The 21,155-nt window shown below is 40.9% G+C and overlaps 1 protein-coding gene across 3 annotated transcripts in view; it reads left to right on the top strand.

Annotated features, from left to right (window-relative positions):
* BMPER (BMP binding endothelial regulator) overlaps window positions 1-21,155 on the top strand; it is a 265,707-nt gene that overhangs the window by 178,108 nt on the left and 66,444 nt on the right. For all 3 annotated transcript variants that reach the window (XM_043872379.1, XM_043872378.1, XM_043872377.1), the window contains 2 exons: window positions 6,773-7,102; window positions 13,824-14,160. In XM_043872379.1, coding sequence (XP_043728314.1) covers window positions 6,773-7,102; window positions 13,824-14,160 — 667 coding nt within the window. The remainder of the gene's footprint in view (window positions 1-6,772; window positions 7,103-13,823; window positions 14,161-21,155) is intronic.

Below are 21,155 nucleotides of genomic sequence, written 5' to 3'. Positions count from 1 at the left end.
ATAATATAGTTTATAATTAGCTTCTAGACAGGCATTGTTAAACTGAGGTTCATGAACTCTTAGGAGGTCATTGGTTAGTCTTGGAATAGGGTGTCTATGAATCTCTACATTTGAATGGATACACTCATTTTCACTTGGAAGGAAGAGTGTCTATACCCATCTTCATATTTCCCAAAAACTCTGTAATCCCAATTTGTTAACAACAGTGACTGCATGGGATGCTGTGGTATAGGGTATAAATGGAAATATCAAATCATGGTCAGGGGGGCACTGGCTTCAAAGCCACAGAGATTGGGCTGGACTCTTTCTTTACTACTACTGGCTTAGAGACCATGGGCAACATGGCAATTTCTTCAGATTCACTGCTAAGAAATTAGGGTAATAATATACCACGTGTAGACAAGTAGTGAGGATTAAAGGAGCTAGTGCAACTGTGGAAAGCATCTGGCGTGTTGCCTGGCATAAGCTAGTCACTCCAGACTAGTTGCCTTTATTTTTGCTAAATTCATTTTTTTGCTCTTGCCTCTGTAAACAAACTGAGTGTTTTACAAACAGTACGCATTTATTATCTTAGCAAGTCCTGGAGGTCAGAAGTCTGAAATGGATCTGAGTGGGTCCAAATCAAGGTGTTGACAGGACTGCATTCCTTCTCAAGGCTGGAGAGGATCTGTTTTCATGCTAGTCTAGATTCTAGAGGATGCCCATTTTCCTTGATTCGAAGCCTCCTTTCATCTTCAAAGCCAGCAGTGGTGAGTTGAGTTCTTCTCATGCCATGTCATCGTGTGACACACTCACTTCTCTGCCTTTTTCCTTCACTTACAAGGACACTTGTGATAGCATCTGTCCTTCCTGGATTACCCAGGATAATTTGTTCCTAATTCAACTAATTAATTGATTAAGCAAAATTCTATTGAATTATTTGCTGTACACCATTTATCAGACTTAACTATTTTTGTGAGTGCAGTGGGGGCAGTATATTTTTCCTACTGAAATATAATCTTTAATTAATTAAAGCTTTCATTTAGAAAATATTTGATATCTAATATGGATTATACCAGTCATTGCTGTTGGTAATGCATAGATAAAGCCATTTATCCAATATTAAGGTAGATCCTCCAGCGTACAAGGCAGTGTGCCAGGCACTGAGAAGTATACACAGAATTTATGTGTAAGGAGTTTAAGGCCTGGTTTAGGCATGAAGAATACATTATAACTAAAAGCTAGGGTAAAAAGGAACTATAGTTAACAATAGGGTCATCACAAGGAAAAAAAATTGTAACTATGTAAGGTGAGTGATGTTAACTAGACTTGTGGTTATAATTTCAAAATGTATACAAACAGAATTATTACATTGTACACACAAAACTAATATGAAATTATAAGTCAATTTTACCTAAATTTTAAAAATTAAAAAAATTGAAGTAAAAAAGCTAGGGTAGAAAGTGCTTCCTCATAAGCATACTGTGGGTTTGGTGACCATATTTTTAGCTCTCAAACTGAAAAACATAATGTGACTATAGGATCGAGTATTTGAAGTTGACCATCTCAGAAAATCTAAGCCATGTGGTTAGTTTTGCTTTGGGGACTTAGACGAGAGAGAATTGACTTTGGCTGAGGCATGAGCTGGTACATGAGCTAGAAGCTGAAGAATTCCGGGGCTGTGAACTGTGAGGTGTGGGCAAGCATGGCCGGTGCACGGCCAAGCTGAGCGGTGGGGTACCCTGGGCTCAGATGGGGAGGCTGCACATAGGATGTCAGCCAGGGCCTTAGGGGTAAATCTAGTTTTTATTAGATATCAAAGGTGTGGGGGTGGGGGGGATGTGTCCTTTCCTCTTCTGCTTGAGGTTGGTAAGGATTTGAGGTCATGGAAGTTATGTGAAAAGAAATTTACATTCTTAGCACTCTCTCTATCAAATCTTTTTTTCTTTTTTAAAATTAGTTTCAGGTGCCTATTCAACTTTAAAAAAAATCAGCTTTTTATTTGCAGATTTGTAAGTCTGTCTGGTGGATTAGGGATGAGTGGAAAGAGACTCACTATGCCCTTCCCCCACATTCACACAGTAAAATCAGATTAAATTTTGATTTAAAAAGCCAAGGGTGTAAAATCTGAAAGGAATCCAGGTGCCCGTCGGTGGAGCTTCTGTTGGCTGTGCAGGCCCCCTCGGGGAAGCAGCTGTCAGGGACACCTCTGAGCGAGGCCAGAGCCTCCTGCATGGGGAAGTTCAGTTCCTGCTGGGTCTGTTTATATTGGCGGCTTACATCATGTCAAGAGGAGCCTAGACAAACAGCATAAGGGCTTGTGTTCAGGGCAGTGTTTCTAATCCCAGCCTTTCCTGGTTCTTGACCCAAACTTGGCATCATCACAGCTCTTACCCACCTGGGGCCCCCAGGGGGCCCTGCATGACCCAGTGGCCCTGGAATTCCACAGGGCCCATTTCGCCGCAGTTGATGTGGAGGAAAGTTGAAAGTCATGTTTTTATTTGATAGACTTCCTCGTGGTTAGAACACTGCTCTGGAAATGTACTGATCTGATCTGCATGGTGGAGTGGTGCAAGGAGTTGGGGAGATGATTCTGTTCACAGAGGCACTAATGGACTGAGAGTGAAAGTCACCTTCTGTGTTTGCAAAGTGACTTTAGTGACTGGGGAAATCTTATGTTAAGTGAAGAGGAAATAAAATTTCATGTACAGGATAATCTTAATTTTGTTAAAAATATACACAAACATACACACACACCCCCACACACACCCCAAAATAGTAAACAGGGATTATTTCTTGGTGGTGGAACCGTGAATGATACTTTTTTTATTCTTATGCTTTTCTGTTTTTGTTTTATTGTATTCTGAGGGAAGCGGGTTCGAATCTTCTCAATTTCTCTTATTTTTTTATGACAAGAAGGTGTATGCATACATGTGTGCTAAGTTGCTTCAGTCATGTCCAACTCTTTGCGACGCCATGGACTATGGCCCATCAGGCTCCTCTGTCCATGGGATTCTCCAGGCACAAATACTGGAGTGGGTTGCCATGCCCACCTCCAATGAACTTGTAAACTTCCCCCTTAATTTTCATTGATGGATGTTTGAGAATAATCACTGCTCTCAGAAGGAAGGCATCTTATTAGAATAAACATACTCATGGCAGAAATAAATGTACCTGATGAGGATAAAAGCAAAACATTGGAATTTTTTTTCTAGAAGCAGCTTGACTTCTTAATTCTCCTAGCTTTCTAATTAAAGTGTGCAACATCAAAGAGATACATTTTAATTCAGTATTTTTAAGTTTCTAAAACAAATGTCCTTATTCCAAGAGTATACATAGTGATTGTAAATAATAAAATGTAAATAATAATGTATATACACATAAACAAGAAAGAGGAAAATAAATATCACACATAATTTCATTACCTAAGAGAAAAAAACATTCTTAGTATTTGGGTTTATGCACTTCTAATCTTTTTTTCCAGTGCCTAGACATTGTATACATATTACTGAAAACAAACCAAAACAAAAATGACATCTGATGATTTGACTTAAAGGACTATGAAAACACATACTGCTGCTTGTAAACTGACATTTTTCCATCCTCTGACTTAAATATATTCAAGCAAGGTTAACTATGGAAGGGTCTGTTTGTTTAGCTCTATCTCTCCAGCCTTCCCAGAAGGCTGTGACTGACATCAGGATGTCTTGGACTGTGGCTCATTTTACTGGGTCTGCTGAACAAAAATTATATGCAGATACACTGTTCATTTTTGTTCCCTAGGTATTTCTCTAGTTTTTTTTTTTTTTTCCTTTTCAGAGAGGCAGATTTGGTAACCCTGAGATTCTCACTCTCAGTTATTCTCCAGTGCATGTGTTCACTGCTTTTGCGGGATCTGGCATAGGGACCTTGAGGAGACAGAGAAAAGGGCCAAGGTTTCAAAATTATTTTAGTTCAGGATACAAATGTCCCCAAATGCAGCACGTACTTCTCAGACATCTTCTTCCTCATGAGATTTTGTTGGCTTCTTCTGTTTTGCCGTTACAGAGAAAATCATCCTGTTCTCCGAACCCTTCTCTTCCACAAGTTAGGGCCTCTTGAAAAATATCTTTCCTGATAGTCCTACTCAGACATAATTTCCCTTGCCTGGTATCCCTGGATGTCCCTCACTGCTTCCTGCTCAGCTACAATTCAGCTCAGCTTTTCCATGGACTCCTGGGCCATGCTGCAGGCAGTATATTTTCTGTTGCTTCTTTGAGGATTTAGTTTGTCATGTAATTGACCTTGTTGACGTATACCCACACTTGAACTCTTAAAAACAAAAGAACAACAAAAATGAAAACAGAAAAGCGTAAGGCAGAAAAAAAAATATCACTCATAGTTCTACCACTAAGAAACAACCTCAGTTTATAATTTTAGGGTTTGTAGGTATTTGGATATTTATTTTAACATGGTCAAGATTTGTTGTATATATAGAATTTGGTTTCCTATTTTTCATTTAACATGGCATAAGTATTTCTTCAATCATGAACATTATTTACAAACTTTTTCAATGACTAGATAATAGTTCATTTTATGGATTTACTGCCAAAGGCTTAGCTCTTTGTTTAATGTTAGGAGAAAATATAAATATCCATCTTCTTAGAGTGTGTCCATGATCAGTAGGCATGGAGAACGGTGCTAAGGTATGTAGTAAATTCTTGGTAAACGTTAGCTATTACTGTGTTTGTTAGTGATAATTTTGATGCAGCTGGAGTCAGAACACCTGGAGAAGCCATACGATGTCCCCTGCAGACTCCAGGCAGAAAGTGTGTAGGGATTCCCTGTGCCTGCTCAGCAGCAGCGAGAGGATTTCTCAGGAGTATAATTTCAGCTCCTTCATTTATATCTTGGCCGTTGCAAGCTGAAATCCATCTGTTACGAGCTCAAGAGCTCAAAAACCTTGATTGGTTCTGGGTTTTCTTGTTGAGTATGTGGCATTAAAACTCTGAAAAAGTCCTTTGCTTGAATTTGGTGCATCTGGTGGTCAAGTTAACACTGAGTTCTTTTGTGGCATGTGGTAATATTAACTTTGAACTATACTTCTCCAGATGCCACTTGGGGTGTCCCAAAGAACTTCCTTGCTTCCTATCAACCAGAAAGCACCATTCTTATACCAGGGAGGGATTCCATTCATCAGAATGTGAGAGAAATGTGTGATAGGACAATTTTGGAAGCAATAACATGGAGAAGGGGACTGGAAAATGCAGTATGGAGTGGTTAGATAGATGGGAAAACTAGTTGGAGGTGGGTATAGGATTTGGAAAGTGGGGACTGTGATGCAACAAACTGAGTGAAATTGGAGTCATACTGAAAGAGCGACCATAAAAAAGGATAAGAAATAAATTGAAATGGAGGGTGAATTAAAATGTTGCTGCTGAGCTTTCAAGTTTTCTCTCCCACCTTCTTCCCCCAAGTAATGCCTTTTCTATATTCCTTAAAGTATTCATTGAAACCTATATATCAGAAATGATCAGTTCTGTGAGTCTTTATTAAATGTTGACGAGAAAGGCTAACTTAGACAAGTAATTAATTTATAAAATTCCCAATACATCTGATTTATGTGGAGTCACATGAAATTGACATATGAAATGACATAATGTATCATAAAACAACATTAATTTCCAAACGCTTTAGAAATTAAAAGCAAATGTTTGCTTTGGATCCAGTTGGTCCTACCAGATCTGTTGGCACATCCTTCCTCCCGATGGATGCATTTTCCCCTTACATCTTCAGAGTTATTATTTACATGAGATAGTGTCATGTTCTTGACCTGTTCTAGAAACTGATCTTTTTATTTTAGTTTGGACTAATTTCTCTGAATTTCTCATTTCCTGGTTGTGTATGCCTTCTTTAAAACAGATAAAATATCTTTATATGGGAAACAAATCAATGCCAAATTTTGTTTAAAAAAAAAGAGAAATGATATTTAATTTTCTATATAAACCTTTGGAATGCTCCAAAGCATAAAACTTTACTTGGGTCTCATAAATGTTTGTATTACTGGTATTTTGAAGTGATGAATTCATTGAAATTTCTTAAACTTACTAAATGATGGTTTGTACAATTTATTTTTTATCCAATGTTTGATTTTGAATACAAAGATCAAAATATAGGAGGCTTGTATTTCTAGAAAATACACAGAGACAGTTTTATCAGTGTTTTGTTTCTTAACAACATTAAACATGTATCTGTTTGGCAAGTCTGTTTATCTGTCCTTAGAAATAGATGAGTGTTGAATGTAATACTTTTTTAAGACCATGAATAACATTTAGAATACCATGTTCCCTGATTTTGTGAATCAGTTAAAAGGAAACAATATTGTTGCTTTGATGAATTGTCATATATGCTACTGCCTTTTATTTATACTTTTGTTCTCCTTTATATGGATTATGAAATTTGGCCAGTTCTGTTTACAAAATCATCCTGGTTTCATTTCTCTAACCTTGACATTAAAACCATAGAAGCATATCAAGGCTCTGAAATAGAGATGCTTTAAAAATTCGGAAGTGTTATAAGTAACTTTTAAGTGTAAAAGCACCAGAAGTACTTCATGTCCTATGAGATTTGGTACAAACTTTTGGAACAACCGATTTTTTTTTTTTAAGGTGATTTTCCTTAGTGCATCTCTGCTCAGGCCCCCCACCTCCCCTTTATGGCAGGTGCCCCATCAGGTTTATTGCAGAGACCCCTGTTTTCTCTTTGAATCCTGTGCTCGGTTTATGACCTGCTTTTGTCTCTCACTCATCCGCAGAGCCCGGCGTCTGCACGGTGTTTGGAGACCCCCACTACAACACTTTTGACGGACGGACATTTAACTTTCAGGGGACGTGTCAGTACGTGTTGACAAAAGACTGCTCCTCCCCTGCCTCGCCCTTTCAGGTGCTGGTGAAGAACGACGCGCGCAGGACCCGCTCCTTCTCCTGGACCAAGTCGGTGGACCTGGTGCTGGGCGCCGGCACCGTCAGCCTCCAGCAGCATCTGACGGTGCGCTGGAACGGCTCGCGCATCGCGCTGCCCTGCCACGCGCCGCAGTTCCACATCGACCTGGACGGCTACCTCTTGAAAGTGACGACCAAAGCAGGTGGGCCTCCAGAAGCAAGGGCCTTCTGTGTGCCTCTGGTGCTTCCCTCTGCCTCACCAACGGGTGCCCGGGAGCTGCAGCTGCGCCCCCTCCTCCTCCGTGGAGGAAAACCAGAGGCAGAGAAGTCCACCGACCGCAGCGGTGGCCTCATTCTCCAGACGCCACCAAATAGCTGGAGAAAATTGGCATACTGAGGAGCCTTGCAATGTGACGCCGGTCACTGGCATCTTGCGATCTGTCCACATCCAGTGTCTTTTCATCCTCATTCCGAAAATAGCAGTTGTTCTACTCCGGATAACCACTGTCTCCTGTTATGTTGCTATTTTAGGTCATTGATGTCCAGCTTGGAATTGTCAGTGTCTTTCCCAGCTCAGCTAGTCATGTGCAGTTTCACATCTGTGAGAAAGAGTGTTTCCTTGTTAACATCTGTCCAAGAAGGAGGGAATCCTCAAAAGCAAACTGCAAACGTGTGGGTGTGCATATGGGAGTGGGAATGATGGGCTGTGTGACCAGCAGTCCTGTCCATTCTGGACCCGGGGAAGGCTGCTTATTGAGTTGATGGGTACAACTGTCAGCTCCTGCTGGGAGACACTTAAGGTGCTTGCTCTGAAAGCACTCTCTCCAGCCATGGGCTCATGGAGCTGGCCACTGATGCTGAGACCTTTTCTCAGCATCACCGATTCTCTGAGACTTGCTGGATTCTGTTGCCACTCCACTGGCAGATACATTCCCCCTAAGCCAAACTGTTGGTAGTTGCTAATAAGTGACTCCTAGGGGTTCACAGAGGCCCACATGCTTATCTGTGAGATGTTGCCTAAGAGAGACATCTTAGAAGCAGAACTCAACCCTTCATTATCAGCCCCAAAGAATGAATTCAGTTCGTTACACATTTTATGATATCATGAATGGTTCCTTTCATGCCGCCTTTGGTTAGTGCATATTGTTTTTCAGCTGGATATTGAACTACATGTCCTCTTAGCATGCTGTTTCTTTAAGCATGATATTTGAGGAAGTCAGCATATATATATATATATATATATTTTTTTTTTTTTTTACTTTTTGCATTGATGAGAATTTAACAATGTAAAAGCATCACTTGGGTTCCAGTTTCTTTATCTAATATGGATCAGAAAGGGAAACATTTGATAGAGCAGGCACTTTTGAGGGACTGCAGAGACTGTTTTCCATGGTACTTTCAGAACCCTGTTGTTTTCTGTTCAAGTCAAAATATATTCGGTAAATTGATTTGAGCTGATGAAATGCCAGCTTAGCTAAACAAAGGCAGGAAACCAAAGAGAAACCCACGGAGATTTTTATTTAGAGAGTATGACATGGTTTCAGTGAGAAATGTTAAATATTAATGTATTCGAGCATTCTATAGAGAATGTTCACTTTTGAAAGTGGTAGATGTGACGAGTTCTGTTCTTTCAACTTCAGAGGGATTAATCCACTGCAGAAAATTCAGACACTAGTTGTTAACATTCAAATGACATGTCACTCTGCACATGTAGGCCTCAGCTCATCTCTTTGAAGGAGGCAATGATTTGTGACTTCATGTAAAATGGACACAAGATGACCTATTATTACACAGTACTAATTAGAAGTACTTTGTTTATCTTTTTGCATGCCGGCTGAACATAATGGATACTACTGATATGGAAATTATTAGTCAGCCACAACCCAATTCTCAAAGGAATTCTGCATATTCAAAATTACTAACAGTCGAGGAGGTTCAGTACTGTTCCTCTCACAGCTGGCAATACCTTATGGAATAAGTGTACTCTTTGTAAGGACTTCACATGGCAAAAATGAGCAAGAGGATGAGGCTGCTAAGAAAATAATAATAGATCATAAATGCCATAACTGGATTAGTGAATTTAACTCTTCTAGGTCTTGAATTCAGTTTTAGAGTTTGTCTTCTTTTTTCTCTCTTGCCATGATGCAGCTCATTTTTGTGGTACCTTTAATACCCAGGTGACCAACTTCCTGTAGCACATGGAGGGCACAAACTTTCTGCTTCCTTGGGGAGGACTATATATCTCTGGGTGCTAAAATTGCTTTGAAATTATCTTTTGAATGGAACAATTCCATTTCCAGACAATAGTCCTTTCTACTCTGGTCCCCAAATCTCAGTTTGTACTACCCCTTAGGGATGTTTTCATTTTTTAACCTATTAATTATCTATCTAAAATATCACAGCATATCCTTTGAATGTTTGTTCTCTCTCCATAATTTTTTTTCATAAACTCAAGTGATCAAAGGATATTTCTTTGAAATAGCCATTTAAATCAAGAGTGCAGGTGTAATATGGGAGATGGAGAGAAGTGACTCTTTGCCCCTGTGGTTTACAGACTCAGCACTTCATGATGGACTCTTTTGGCAGAAGAGCACAGGTGGCTGTGTAGCTTGGGTGGCATTAAGCAGTGGTTACATATCTAATAACAACTGGGGTAGTCCAGAAGGTAAAGCAAGGTTTGGCAGCTTGAGAAAGCTCTGCTCCTTCCTGTCACAACTCCCCTCACTCCCCCGCCAAACTCTCGGCACTTAGCGAATCATTTAAAATATTTCCTTTCTGCCATCTGTTCGCTTCATCAACTCCACCTGAAAGAGTTACGTCAGATCCACCTGAAAGTATTAACATGTGGGAGTGTGGCTTTGTATTTTACTTTTGGTAGAACTCTACATCTGGGGAACCTGGAGTATATATGTGGTGTTGTTTGTTCAGTCGCTAAGTTGTGTCCAACTCGTTGCAGCCCTATGAACAGCAGCATGGAGACGTCCCCCCACCCCCCACACACACTCCTTTGGTATAAACTCTAAACAGAAAAAATTCTCCATTTTTAAGCATCACTATGGTATGTCTACAGATTTTGCACCTCCTCTCTCTTAAAAGTGGACTGCAGCAAAAGCAACAATAACAACGAAAAACAAATAAACAAAAGCAGCTACTAAATAAAAGACCAACAACTTTCCCACCAAAAAAAAAAAAAAAATTAGTAATCTGGAGCCAGGTCACACACTTGAAGGGTGAAAAACAGGTTGGTAAAACATTCACTGGTGAAAAGGAAAATTGGAAGACTCTTCATGCAGTGGAAGGAATGCAGCTGCTACTCACATCCCAGATGAGACATGTGCTTCAGCTTTGGCCTTCTGACTGCCAGTCGTTTCTACCAGTTTCCCATGCAGAGAATTGGGAAACTCATCCCAGCTGCAGAAAAGACTAACCCCAAACCCTCAAACACTTCCATGGCATTTTCGTTTCATAAGATGCCTATTTAAAACCTCTTTTGGAAAAGCAATGTGTTTTTCAATTACAACTTATTCATTTTCTTTGCCTGTCACTACTGTAATTTACTTTGCATGGATTTTACTCATGTAGAGAGTAAAAATAACCATGCAAATACATGTGTATATGATACAAGGATGGACAAAGTCATTTGTAGTCGAGTAAGTCATCCCAGGAAGCCTAACATTGTTCTATGAATATCCTCTTAACATAATGACAAAAAGAGGAGGAAAAGAGAGTGAATTACAAATTATTCTCTTACTTTGAGGATTGTGTTTCATGAAAGAGATGTCAAGAATCTTGAGAAAAAAAGCAAAAGTGTTAGTCACTCAGTCGTGTCTGACTCTTTACGACCCCATGGACTGTATGTAGCTTGCCAGGCTCTTCTGTCCATTGAATTCACCAGGCAAGAATACTAGAGTGGATAGAGAATATTACTGATGCAGGGATCGAACCCAAGCCTCCTGCCTTGCAGGCAGAATCTTTACCATCTGAGTCACCAGGGAAACCCCAAGAATACTAGAGTGGGTAGCCATTCCCTCTTCCAGGGAATCTTCCTGATCCAGGGATCGAACCTGAGCCTCCTACATTGCAGATTCTTTATCATCTGAGCAACCAGAGAAGCCCAGAGTCTTGAAAAGTGTGTATTTAAAACACAGGTGGGCCTGCATCTTCTTAAGCATGCAGGAGCCACCAGTCCATTGCAAAGAAAGAATGACTGACTTGTTCCCTGTGAGTTGAATTCCCATGAACTCAGTTGCCCAAAATCTCAAATTTATTGGTATCACTGCCAGTAATTTTGCTGGAGCTCCTTTGGATGTAAATTCTCGAACAATGTGGCACTTGGAAGAGCAGTGTTTGCCTGCTGTCTAGGAAAGAGATTTGTAGTTTGGAAAATTTTGCAAGGTGGAAAATCTTTGGAATTATGCTCTAAAAGTTAGAGCGTTGTATGGAATTGATTTTCTCCCTTCGTTTCTCTGGCTGGACAGCTGCCTAGTTACAGGAGTATGAGGTCAAGTTTCTTCTATACCTTAGAGAGAATGTTACAAATCAAATTATAGTTTGCTTGTCTTTTTGCAAAATGTTATTTCAGTGTCTTAACTGGCATGAAATTCACAAATTTCTTTGGCTTTGCCGACTCATTGTATCAATTTACAGGGTAATTCATTCATTTAGTGAGAATATACTATGCACCAGATAATGTGTTCAATGATGGGGCATGAAGAAATAGAAATTCTTTTATACAATAGTTGTGATGGTCAGAATTGACCCGATATTTGAGTTGCTCACAGTAGATCAGTCCAGTGTGTGGACAGACTAGCAGCGTGTCCTTGCTCTGATCACCTTTTCCCATCATTGTCTTCTCTTCACTCAGTTACTCCCACAGCCCAAAACAGACTTTCTTATGACCTTCTTTCCTTCTTTTTACCAAATTCTATTCAATTGATTTTGGGAACTGAGCTGCTTCTCCTGACCAAGAAACCTTCTCTACCCCTTGCCTTGGGCTGAGAATGCTTCCATTCCTTTCATGTACTATACCGTGATTTCCATGTGAGTCTTTTGGTTTATTTCTTGAGAAATCCAGTTTTAGCCCATTGGTTTATTCTACCAATAATTTCCACTAAAGCAGATCTGTAACTCTTATGTCAGTTGTGTGGCCTACTCACAGAATGCTATTTGGCCAGGCTTCTCTCCTCTAGGACCATGACCAAAGGAATATTGGCTTTATAATATTGGCTTGGGGAATATTATCTGTAGCCTCTTACTTCTGGGTGTTTCCTGCTGATCTTACATCACTCTAATGTTGCCTTATGCCAATTTTATATTCAGACAAGATCCATTCCATCCCTCCCCACCCCTTTCTTCTTTCTCATCACCACCTTATCTCCCAACTTCTGACCATCTTCTGAGCATTTACTCATCAGGCTATTATTGATCTTTCAGGAACAAAGATAAAGTCTTCTTTAAAAAAAAAAGAAGAAGAAGCTCTTTCTGGATATTCAGAAAGGACTAAATCAAAGACTAGTTTTTGTCAGAAATCCAAGAGGGTAAGATTGAAGACACACAGCTGGGGATACTTTCTATTTTTCTGTTAAAACGGAGCATTCTTTGTGGGCTGTCATTATTAGGAGACAGTGACAGTGCATAAGGAGGAGTCCAGGACAGAAATGCCCTGTGACCTGTTGTAGATGTCCCCTTGGCGCTCATCTGCAGCACTGGTATCTAGTTCATCCATTCACTGGGCGGCTCAGGCACTGCCAAGATACTACCAAGAGAACAGTAAAAAGAGCTTCCACCACACACTTGAGACATAAAGAAAATGTTAATACCAGAGTCATCATTTGCTCTGGGTTGATCCTCAAAAGACTCTTCTTGAAACCCTCTCCATTGTCTTATGGGTAATGTGTTCACATACTGCATCATTTCTTCCTGGCATCCTGATCAAACTGATCTGTGCTGTGTGACAGCAGAACCTGGCTGTCTGACCCATAACAGAAATTCCACTCTTCAGTGGAGTCATTTGTTACAGTAAATCCTAGACACTCAGGGCTAGCAGGTCTGGAGAAAATGAATGTTCTCAGACAAATTCTCCAACAGTTTAGATGGTCAGTTCAGCAAACCAAGAGGGGATTATGTTCTCAGCCTTGTGGAGTGAAGATCCTTTCCTCCGTGACCAGTGCTGTCCAGGTGATTCTGTCTAGCACGTGAGGAATTTTGACCTGTGGCCTCCCTGCTTGCTCAAATGTTGAAGCTTATGATCAGCCCGGGTATGCATGGAGGCCCCAACCTAGGTCTCATGACATCTTAACCATGGAAGCATGGTTTAAACAGCTGTGTGTATCTCATGGATGACTGTAAAATAATGAGGAGGCAAATGTTTTCATTTGTATGAGTGTTATCCTTTGAAGGGGATGTGTTCAGAAGCTTTATATTTATTACTTTAATACTTCCACTATGGCAAATAATTTGGAAAATGTCACTTGGCACTAAATATCATCATATGGGGGGAATATTAGATAAAGAGAAAATTACATTGCAAATTATCATCTTTGTTATCTTTGTACACATCTTATCATTTCCACATTGTAGTAGTTGTTGGATAAATGAAAACATGATGTGAACCAAGACAATTACTCTGAAAAAGGGCAAAAATATAAACCCTAGAATAACATGGTCAATGAAGAATCATCTGTAAGTCACACTACGTAAGATAACATTGTAAGGGCAAACCTCATACATTTAAAAAGTTCTAAGCCCCAATAAGTGATTTGTGTTATATCACACAATCTTTGATGTGGAGAGATTGAAAGATAATCAAGATTTCAGTGAGGTCCTTCGTATTCCTTGTTAGAGGACAGTCATATGTACTGTATAAGAATCTGCACTTGAAAACTGTTGGTGGATTCAAGAGTGATTGCTGCTTGTTTCCTCTAGGTTTGGAAATATCCTGGGATGGAGACAGTTTTGTAGAAGTCATGGCTGCCCCCCATCTCAAGGGCAAACTCTGTGGTCTTTGTGGCAACTACAATGGACATAAGCGTGATGACTTAATTGGTGGAGACGGAAGCTTCAAGTTTGATGTGGATGACTTTGCCGAGTCCTGGAGAGTGGAGTCCAATGAGTTCTGCAACAGACCTCAGAGAAAACCAGTACCTGAACTGTGTCAAGGGACGGTGAAGGTAAAGCTTAGAGCCCATCGAGAATGCCAGAAACTCAAATCCTGGGAATTTCAAACCTGCCACTCAACTGTGGACTACACTACTTTCTACCGGTAAGTACAGTGCTTTCAGGAATGGGCTTGGGTTACACACCAGGGATAGACTTGACCTTGGAACAGAAACTGTCAAATTCCTTGGTGTACCAGGGCCCCCAAAGCATAGTCTAAACTCCCCTACTTCTTTCCTGTCTTGAGACTGATCTCCTCTTGAATCAGTCCCACATTATGTCTCAAAATAAGAAATTGGATTGTTTTTGTGTCTGCAGGTTCATTGGGAAGCTAGGGACACCCTAGGGTTTTTCCAGGTGTTAGCTTGACTCTGAGATTGAGGAGTGCTTCCCAAATTCTGGCCTGAAATACAATGGTTTAGGGCAGAAATGGGAATCTCAAATCACTCTGGCTGCCTTTGGGTATTTCAGTGAGCTTGCTCACTCTAGGTTTGAGGAAGGGTTCCTCAGGTCTTTCCCATGGTCTAGCCCCAAACAAATCTGCACATAGAAAACGAGGTGGCCAGATGAGAGTTCCTTGGATTTTAGCCAACCATGAGACTTTGTGTCCAGAGTTAGAGGAGTATAGAAACAGGGCTTAAGAGATGGAGGAAGGGAGGTCTCTCATTAAGACTGTGGATTCCATAACCTTTTCTAATTCTGATTAACCCCCTTCCATACAAAGCAACTGGCTATAAAGGAGACTTGGCTTTGACATCCATGCTACAAGGTTGCATTTGTGAATGGATGAATTTGGCCTGGTTATACTTCCATTTACTATAGGATTCCATGGGTTCAAGAACTGTGGCTATCTATAACTTTAACCACCACTGGGTGTGGGAGGAAACATGAGATGAACACACCCCCAAAAGGCTTTGTTTAAGTGATTTGCCCATGCCTCTTAAAATGAGAAAACTCCTGTGGTCTGAAGCCACAGAAAAGTTATTTTTACTCTTTAATTGCCACCAGTTTATTTCCCCTAGTTCTCATTAAATGTGATTTTTTTTTAATTTATTTGATCTCTGGATGTATAAGATAAAGTTTTATAAAGTCAGCTCAAAGTGTGGTGAAGAAGGATGATCCCTGTCATCACAAATTCCTGAACATGGCTGCATCTGTCAAACCATTTGGCTCCAACTCATGTGTTTAGTTTCTTCAAGCCATTTTCTGGTTGTAATTTGAATTCTCTGGGTTCCCTTCTTTCTCCTCCCTAAACCACCCAATAGATGGACCTCACCCTTGTATATTGAAATGGAAAGATCTTTAATGTACTCTGGAGTGAGTTAAGCACCTGGATAGACAAACCAGGCTTCACTTTGAAACTAAATACCCATCACTTGAAAGTCTGATGGGAAGCAGTTGTTGTTTAGTCGCTAAGTCATGTCTGACTCTTTTGTGACTCCATGGACTGTAGCCTATCAGGCGCCTCTCTCCATTTAATTCTCCAGGCAAAGATACCAGAGTGGGTTGCCATTTCCTTCTCCAGGGGATCTTCTGGACCTAGGGATTGAATCCGTGTCTCTGAATTGGCAGGTGGATTCTTTACCACTGAGCCACCAGGGCAGCTTGAATAGAAAGCAATAGAGCACAGTAGTTAAGAACTTTGTGGTCTCTCTGAGCTAAAAATCCAGCCCAGCTATACAAACTTGAACAGTTATTTAAGTTCTTCAAACCTTGGTTTGCTTATCTGGGAAATGCAGATGGTAAAAGAACCTACCTTGAAGAGCCATCATTCAGATCCCATGAGATGATAAACATAAATACATCTGCTTAACCCAGTACTGCCCCTAAGTATTAAGTACTCTGTCATTGTTGGCTACTATCATATCTTCTATCATTAATTAAACGATTAGCAAGCGTTAAGGCTTCTTTTGGATGCTTTCCTAGCCCAGTCGTAGATTTGGATTGGACCCTTCTCTGTCTGAAATAGAATGGAAAGGCTATACTTCTCCCAGGACCCTAGCAGTCCACACCTTTGGTCTTCATCCCATTTCAAAGGAATGTGTTGAAAGCAAAAACTGGAGAGCAGGCCTGTAGAGATTCATCCCTTTTTGCAAATTTCTATTTCTTTGCTCTTTGGTGATTTATTTTGTATTATGATCCCTGGACTGTGAGCAGGAATATGATGAGCATCTTGGCAGAAGTCGTGAGAAATGACGTTGACATGAACAGAGAGAATGGGAACTATTAGGTGGCCAGACAGATGCTTGCCTTCTGCTCTTGAAAATTGCTACAATAGCTACAGTGGTGCAGTAAAGGATGGGGGAGTCACTGTGTAGCAGGCTGGGTGCCTGAGTTTGGAGAGCTTTTGAGAATGCTCTCAGGATCTTTGTGTACTGAAGTTTGGAGGATAGAGTATGGTGGGAGGTGAGCTTATGTTCTGCTATGTGTGGTGTAGGGGCAGAACCCCCTTCCGGGCCAGCCACTCACTGGAAGAGGGAAGTGGAGCTCAGGAAGGCAGAGCTGAGCTATCCTAACTGTCACTTGCTTTGTTGATGACCTCACTCTCCAACTGAGAGGTTCACCTTCATGAATTTTCAAGTGATAGTGGCCAGTATTGGGTAGATCTTGGATTTCTTTCTTTCTTCCAAGCACAGATGTGGCAGGAGAAAGGAAAGAAACAGGGTCGACATGGAAAGAGAATTCTGTTCTCAGGCAATCTCCAGCAAGGACCAAACCTTAGGGAGCCTTTGAGAAGCAAAGGACTAAGAAGGTATTGGGTGGTTCCAGGCTGGGTGTAACCTCAACTCTGCCACTTGCTAGCCGTGTGGTCCTGGTAGCTTGCTGAGCTTCAGATTCTTTATGTGTAGACTAGACATGGCAGCAGCTACCTGGTGGTGATCCTCCAAGGCCTGAGGTCACTGGGCAGTGCCATGTTGGCATGTGATAGACAGGCAGTCTTGGTCTTGGCGCAGTATGCTTTATGCTGTGTACCTTCCTTTTTATGGAGAACCTCGTCCCCGCTCAGTCACTTACTTTTCTGATTCATGGTATCTTCTCCTGTTCTCATTGTGGAGAACAAATTAAATAGAGTCTCACTGATGTCTCTGCAGAGCAATTAAAAAATGAAAAAAAAATTCTTTTGTGACATTGAATGAAATATGGTAAGTTAAGATTGCATTGTAAATGTTTAAAAAATTGTTGTTTTTTGTCTTATCTAGAAAAATGGTACAGATGAACCTATTTCCAGGGCAGAAATAGATGCAAACTTAGAGAATGGATGTGGGTGGGAGAAGGGGCATGTGGGACAAATTGGGAGATTAGGATTGACATATACGCAATTATTGTTCAGTTGCTAAGTCGTGTCTGACTTTTTGCGAACCCCATGGACTGCAACATGCCCATGCATAAAATAGATAGCTAGGAGGAATCTGCTGTAAAACGCAGGAAGCTCATCTCAGTGTCCTGTGATGACCTGGGTTGGGTGGGTTGGAGGTGGGGGAGGGAGGAAGGCTCATGAGGGAGGGAATACATGTATACATATAGCTGATTCACTTCATTGTGCAGAAGAAACTAGCAGAGCATTGTAAAGCAATTATACTCCAGCAAAAGAGCGTAATACATGTTCATTGTATAATATTTAAGTAACATTAAAAAGAATAAAGAAGAAAATAGCTATCACATGACATTCCACACATGTGAATGTTTTCCTGCATATTTTATGTCATTGGTGGAATTTCTAAAACGAAGCTTAAAACACTGTCAGTGTTCTGTATTAAGTGCTGTGATCTTTTTTATGAGTCAATATAGGACTAGAGAGATATGCCTTGATATCATGAAAGGTCCTATATGTAAATTGTATATAAATTTGATTCCTTTCATTTTCTCCTTATCCTTCAAAGAAATATCTGTATTTTCCTTTAAGACAAAGAATGAAGTTGCATAATATACAAATGCAACCTTCCAAGTACCGTTGTGTTTGTTACGTAGAGAGGGAGAGGATACAGGAAGTATTTCTCTGAGGAAATTTGACCACTTTTGGATTTCCTTAATCATGTGGCAACTTCCACAGGGTGAATTCTATTATAAATATGAGATAGTTCTTCCTATAAGATCAAAATAATAATTCTGATTTCTCTGAATTAGAGTTTACTTTTGAGATATCTAGGACTTAGAACTCATTTTATTTTAGTCTTACCCAGTTCAAAAATTTTAATAATAAACTGTCTATTGTCTAAAAACTCAAAAACTTTTGCAAATGATTTTTTTTTCTCTTTTGGGAAACATTTACAGTTTTGCTTATTTTTTCTTCACAAATTAGTTTCCACCCATCATGGCCTCATTTAGTATAAAAATGTAATATTCAAAGTCTTTGTGATCAGCATGATTTGGTTTCATTAACCCACTGAATGTTTGGATGCAAAATAACTTAATCATGAATCACCTAAAAATTGAGTTGTTCTCCAGTTAGTTAATCCCCCTTACAAGTGTTTTGCATTAGCCTTTGATGGTGTGTTACCAAGACATTTCCGGTAGCAAGAGAGGTAGGTAGTATCCTGTGGAAGCATGAATGTGAAATCATTTCAATTATATCTGGATTCAAACATAGGTTCCCCTGAGGAGAAGATGCTGTCTTTGTGTCCCTTCCCTCATCTTTTATTTTCACTTCCCTTCGCCAGCCTCATGTTGCCTTTTCCATCTGTGTCTTGACTGCTAACTTAGAAATCCAGGAGAAGTAGGCCGCCCCCAACCCCAGAGCCTCCCTGGAGGTCCTCAGCAGCCAGTACGGGGGGGTCCACTGACCACCCTGACATAGCCCATGCTGATGAGGCCAGCCCTGGCAGCCCCAGGGAGAGAAGGAAGCCAGGAGATGGGCTGGGCTGTGTGGGCCACTCTGGGGAGAGAGAGACCGCCTATACCTTGGGCTGGGGAAACACCAGCAGTGGGCTTCTTCCCTAACTCAGATCTGAATCTTGGATGAAGTAGTTGCAAGTGAATATTTAACCTGTCAGCAAAGCAGGCCTCTCCTGTCAGGGCAGGCCCACATTTCAGAGAAGCCAGAAAAACGAATGTGCACTGTCATGAAGCCCAGGCGTTTACAGACCACAGTCGTCTCAGGACTGTTTTCCTCTCCTCACTCCCCTTCGTGGGGTATAATTCACTGGAGCGAAAGCTCCGTCTACTTTTTCGGTTTGGGAAAATGTCTGGGGATCCCCAGTCTAGGAAATGTTCTTTTCCTTCCATGCAGTGGTTTTTACATCTGTCAGGAGTTGAAGGAAGGCCAGAGGATTCACAGACATGTCCTTCCTGCTGAGGTCCTGGGAGGTAGGTGGTGGGAGTTTGTGCAGGAGAACATTGGAACCCCGTCAGCACCACAGTGTTGGAGATAATGGCGCCCGGGGACTGCCGGTGACTTCCTTCCAGGGGAAGATCACAGCCTTTGTGGATGACCCACTTTGTGTTTTCCTATAAAGGAAACTCATCGTTTATTATAAAACTAGAGGAGGGATCCAGGCAAGGAATATAGACTTTACGTGTGTATGTCTGTTTGTATGAGAAAATCGTATAAAGCTAACTGCTATTCTATAATTCAAATCAAGCCAATCTTCCCTTGCTTCAAAGAAGGACGTTCTTGGAACATTTCTGTTTACAACTTTTAATGAGTTGTCTCAAATTGCCATTAGAACTAGGGTCCTAAATCAAATGAGATGTTCATTTTAAAGTGTGATGCTCTAAACGTGCCTTTTTATTATTCCTTTGGCAAACTCAAATTTTCAGGATGAGCAGCCAGTCTGTATCTGTAATAAAGGTGACACCAGGTGGCAGTAGACTTCAGCCCTTAAAGTTCAACATGTTTTTCCTCCTCAGTAGCTCACTCCTTTTTGTTTTGTTTTGTTTTTTTTTTAGAGTCAATCCTAGGCTGCTCCTTCACTGTATCTAAACATATAATGCCCGTTCCGTCCTCTGTGTCCATGTCTTTCCCTTGCCTGAGATGCCTTCATTTTCTACATTGATTTAAGCTGAAGGCACAGCTCAAATTTCATCCTGGGCCTCTGTAAATGTTCTTCTTTGCTTTCTTAGAGATGCTGATTGTGTTTATCCTTATTTAGCACATATACTATGTTGTATTTGTTGCCATTGTCTCATGCCAGCACTGGATTTTAGGTTCACTTGGTATTGGGGGATGTCTTTTCTACTCTTTCATATTTCATCCAGCATCACTCCTGGAAGTTCTGCTTTGGGGTAAGTTTTCTTAGCTCCTTTCCTAGCCTCTCTGTCATCTTTATTCTCTTTGATCTCCTTGTGACTTCCACCCCCAGTGGAAGTTTTAGGTCTTTATCCCCACACTTGTTACACACTTAGAGTCAGAATGTGCAGACTGTTCTGTCGTTTCAGAGAATAGACTAGTCAGAGCTTCTGGTCCACCTTTGATGCTGCAGAAACTATCTGCTCTTCCTACTGCATGAGTCTGTTACTGTGACTGCCAGGAGCATGCCTCTGAGTCACAGAATATAATTCTGCCTACTCACTTGTAAGCCACTTGGACCTACTTGATTCAATCTGTCCTTTCTATCTATAGTTGGGTAGTATTTGTCCTTGCCATCTTCTTGTGTGGTATTTTGACCTATAGATATTTCTGCATTGACCTCTGCCATCATCTTATTCTGTGGAGTCATGAACTGACATTGACTCTTCTTGGTCACAGTATGTGATGCTATTCATGGAAGCATCACAAGGAAGTTCTCCTGAGCCTTTTAGAATCCTGAGTTTTTGTTGGACTCGATCACCTACTGCCTGTGTGGCTGACCTTCTGTAGCCCCTTCCAGAGGTCATGCTAAAGCCTTTAGTCTCCAGCTCTTCTGGAGGCTGAAACTGTTATCAGGTGGCCCAAAGCCCTCAGCATAAAGCACCTTATTAGAGGGTCTCATAGCCAAAAGTGTTAGTCCCCTAGTTGGGTTCAACTCTATGACCCCCTGGTCTGTAGCCCACCAGGCTCCTCTCTCCATGGAATTCTCCAGGTAAGAATACTGGAGTGACTAGCCCTTCTCCAGGAGATCTTCCCAACTCAGAGATCAAACCTGGATCTCCTACATTGCAAGGCAGATTCTTTTTACCATCTGA

The sequence above is a fragment of the Cervus elaphus genome, chromosome 18, assembly GCF_910594005.1.
Source record: "Cervus elaphus chromosome 18, mCerEla1.1, whole genome shotgun sequence".
NCBI classification, from domain to species: Eukaryota; Metazoa; Chordata; class Mammalia; order Artiodactyla; family Cervidae; genus Cervus; species Cervus elaphus.
Note: the sequence above shows the minus strand (reverse complement) of the source record. Positions and strands in the feature narration are given on the sequence as shown.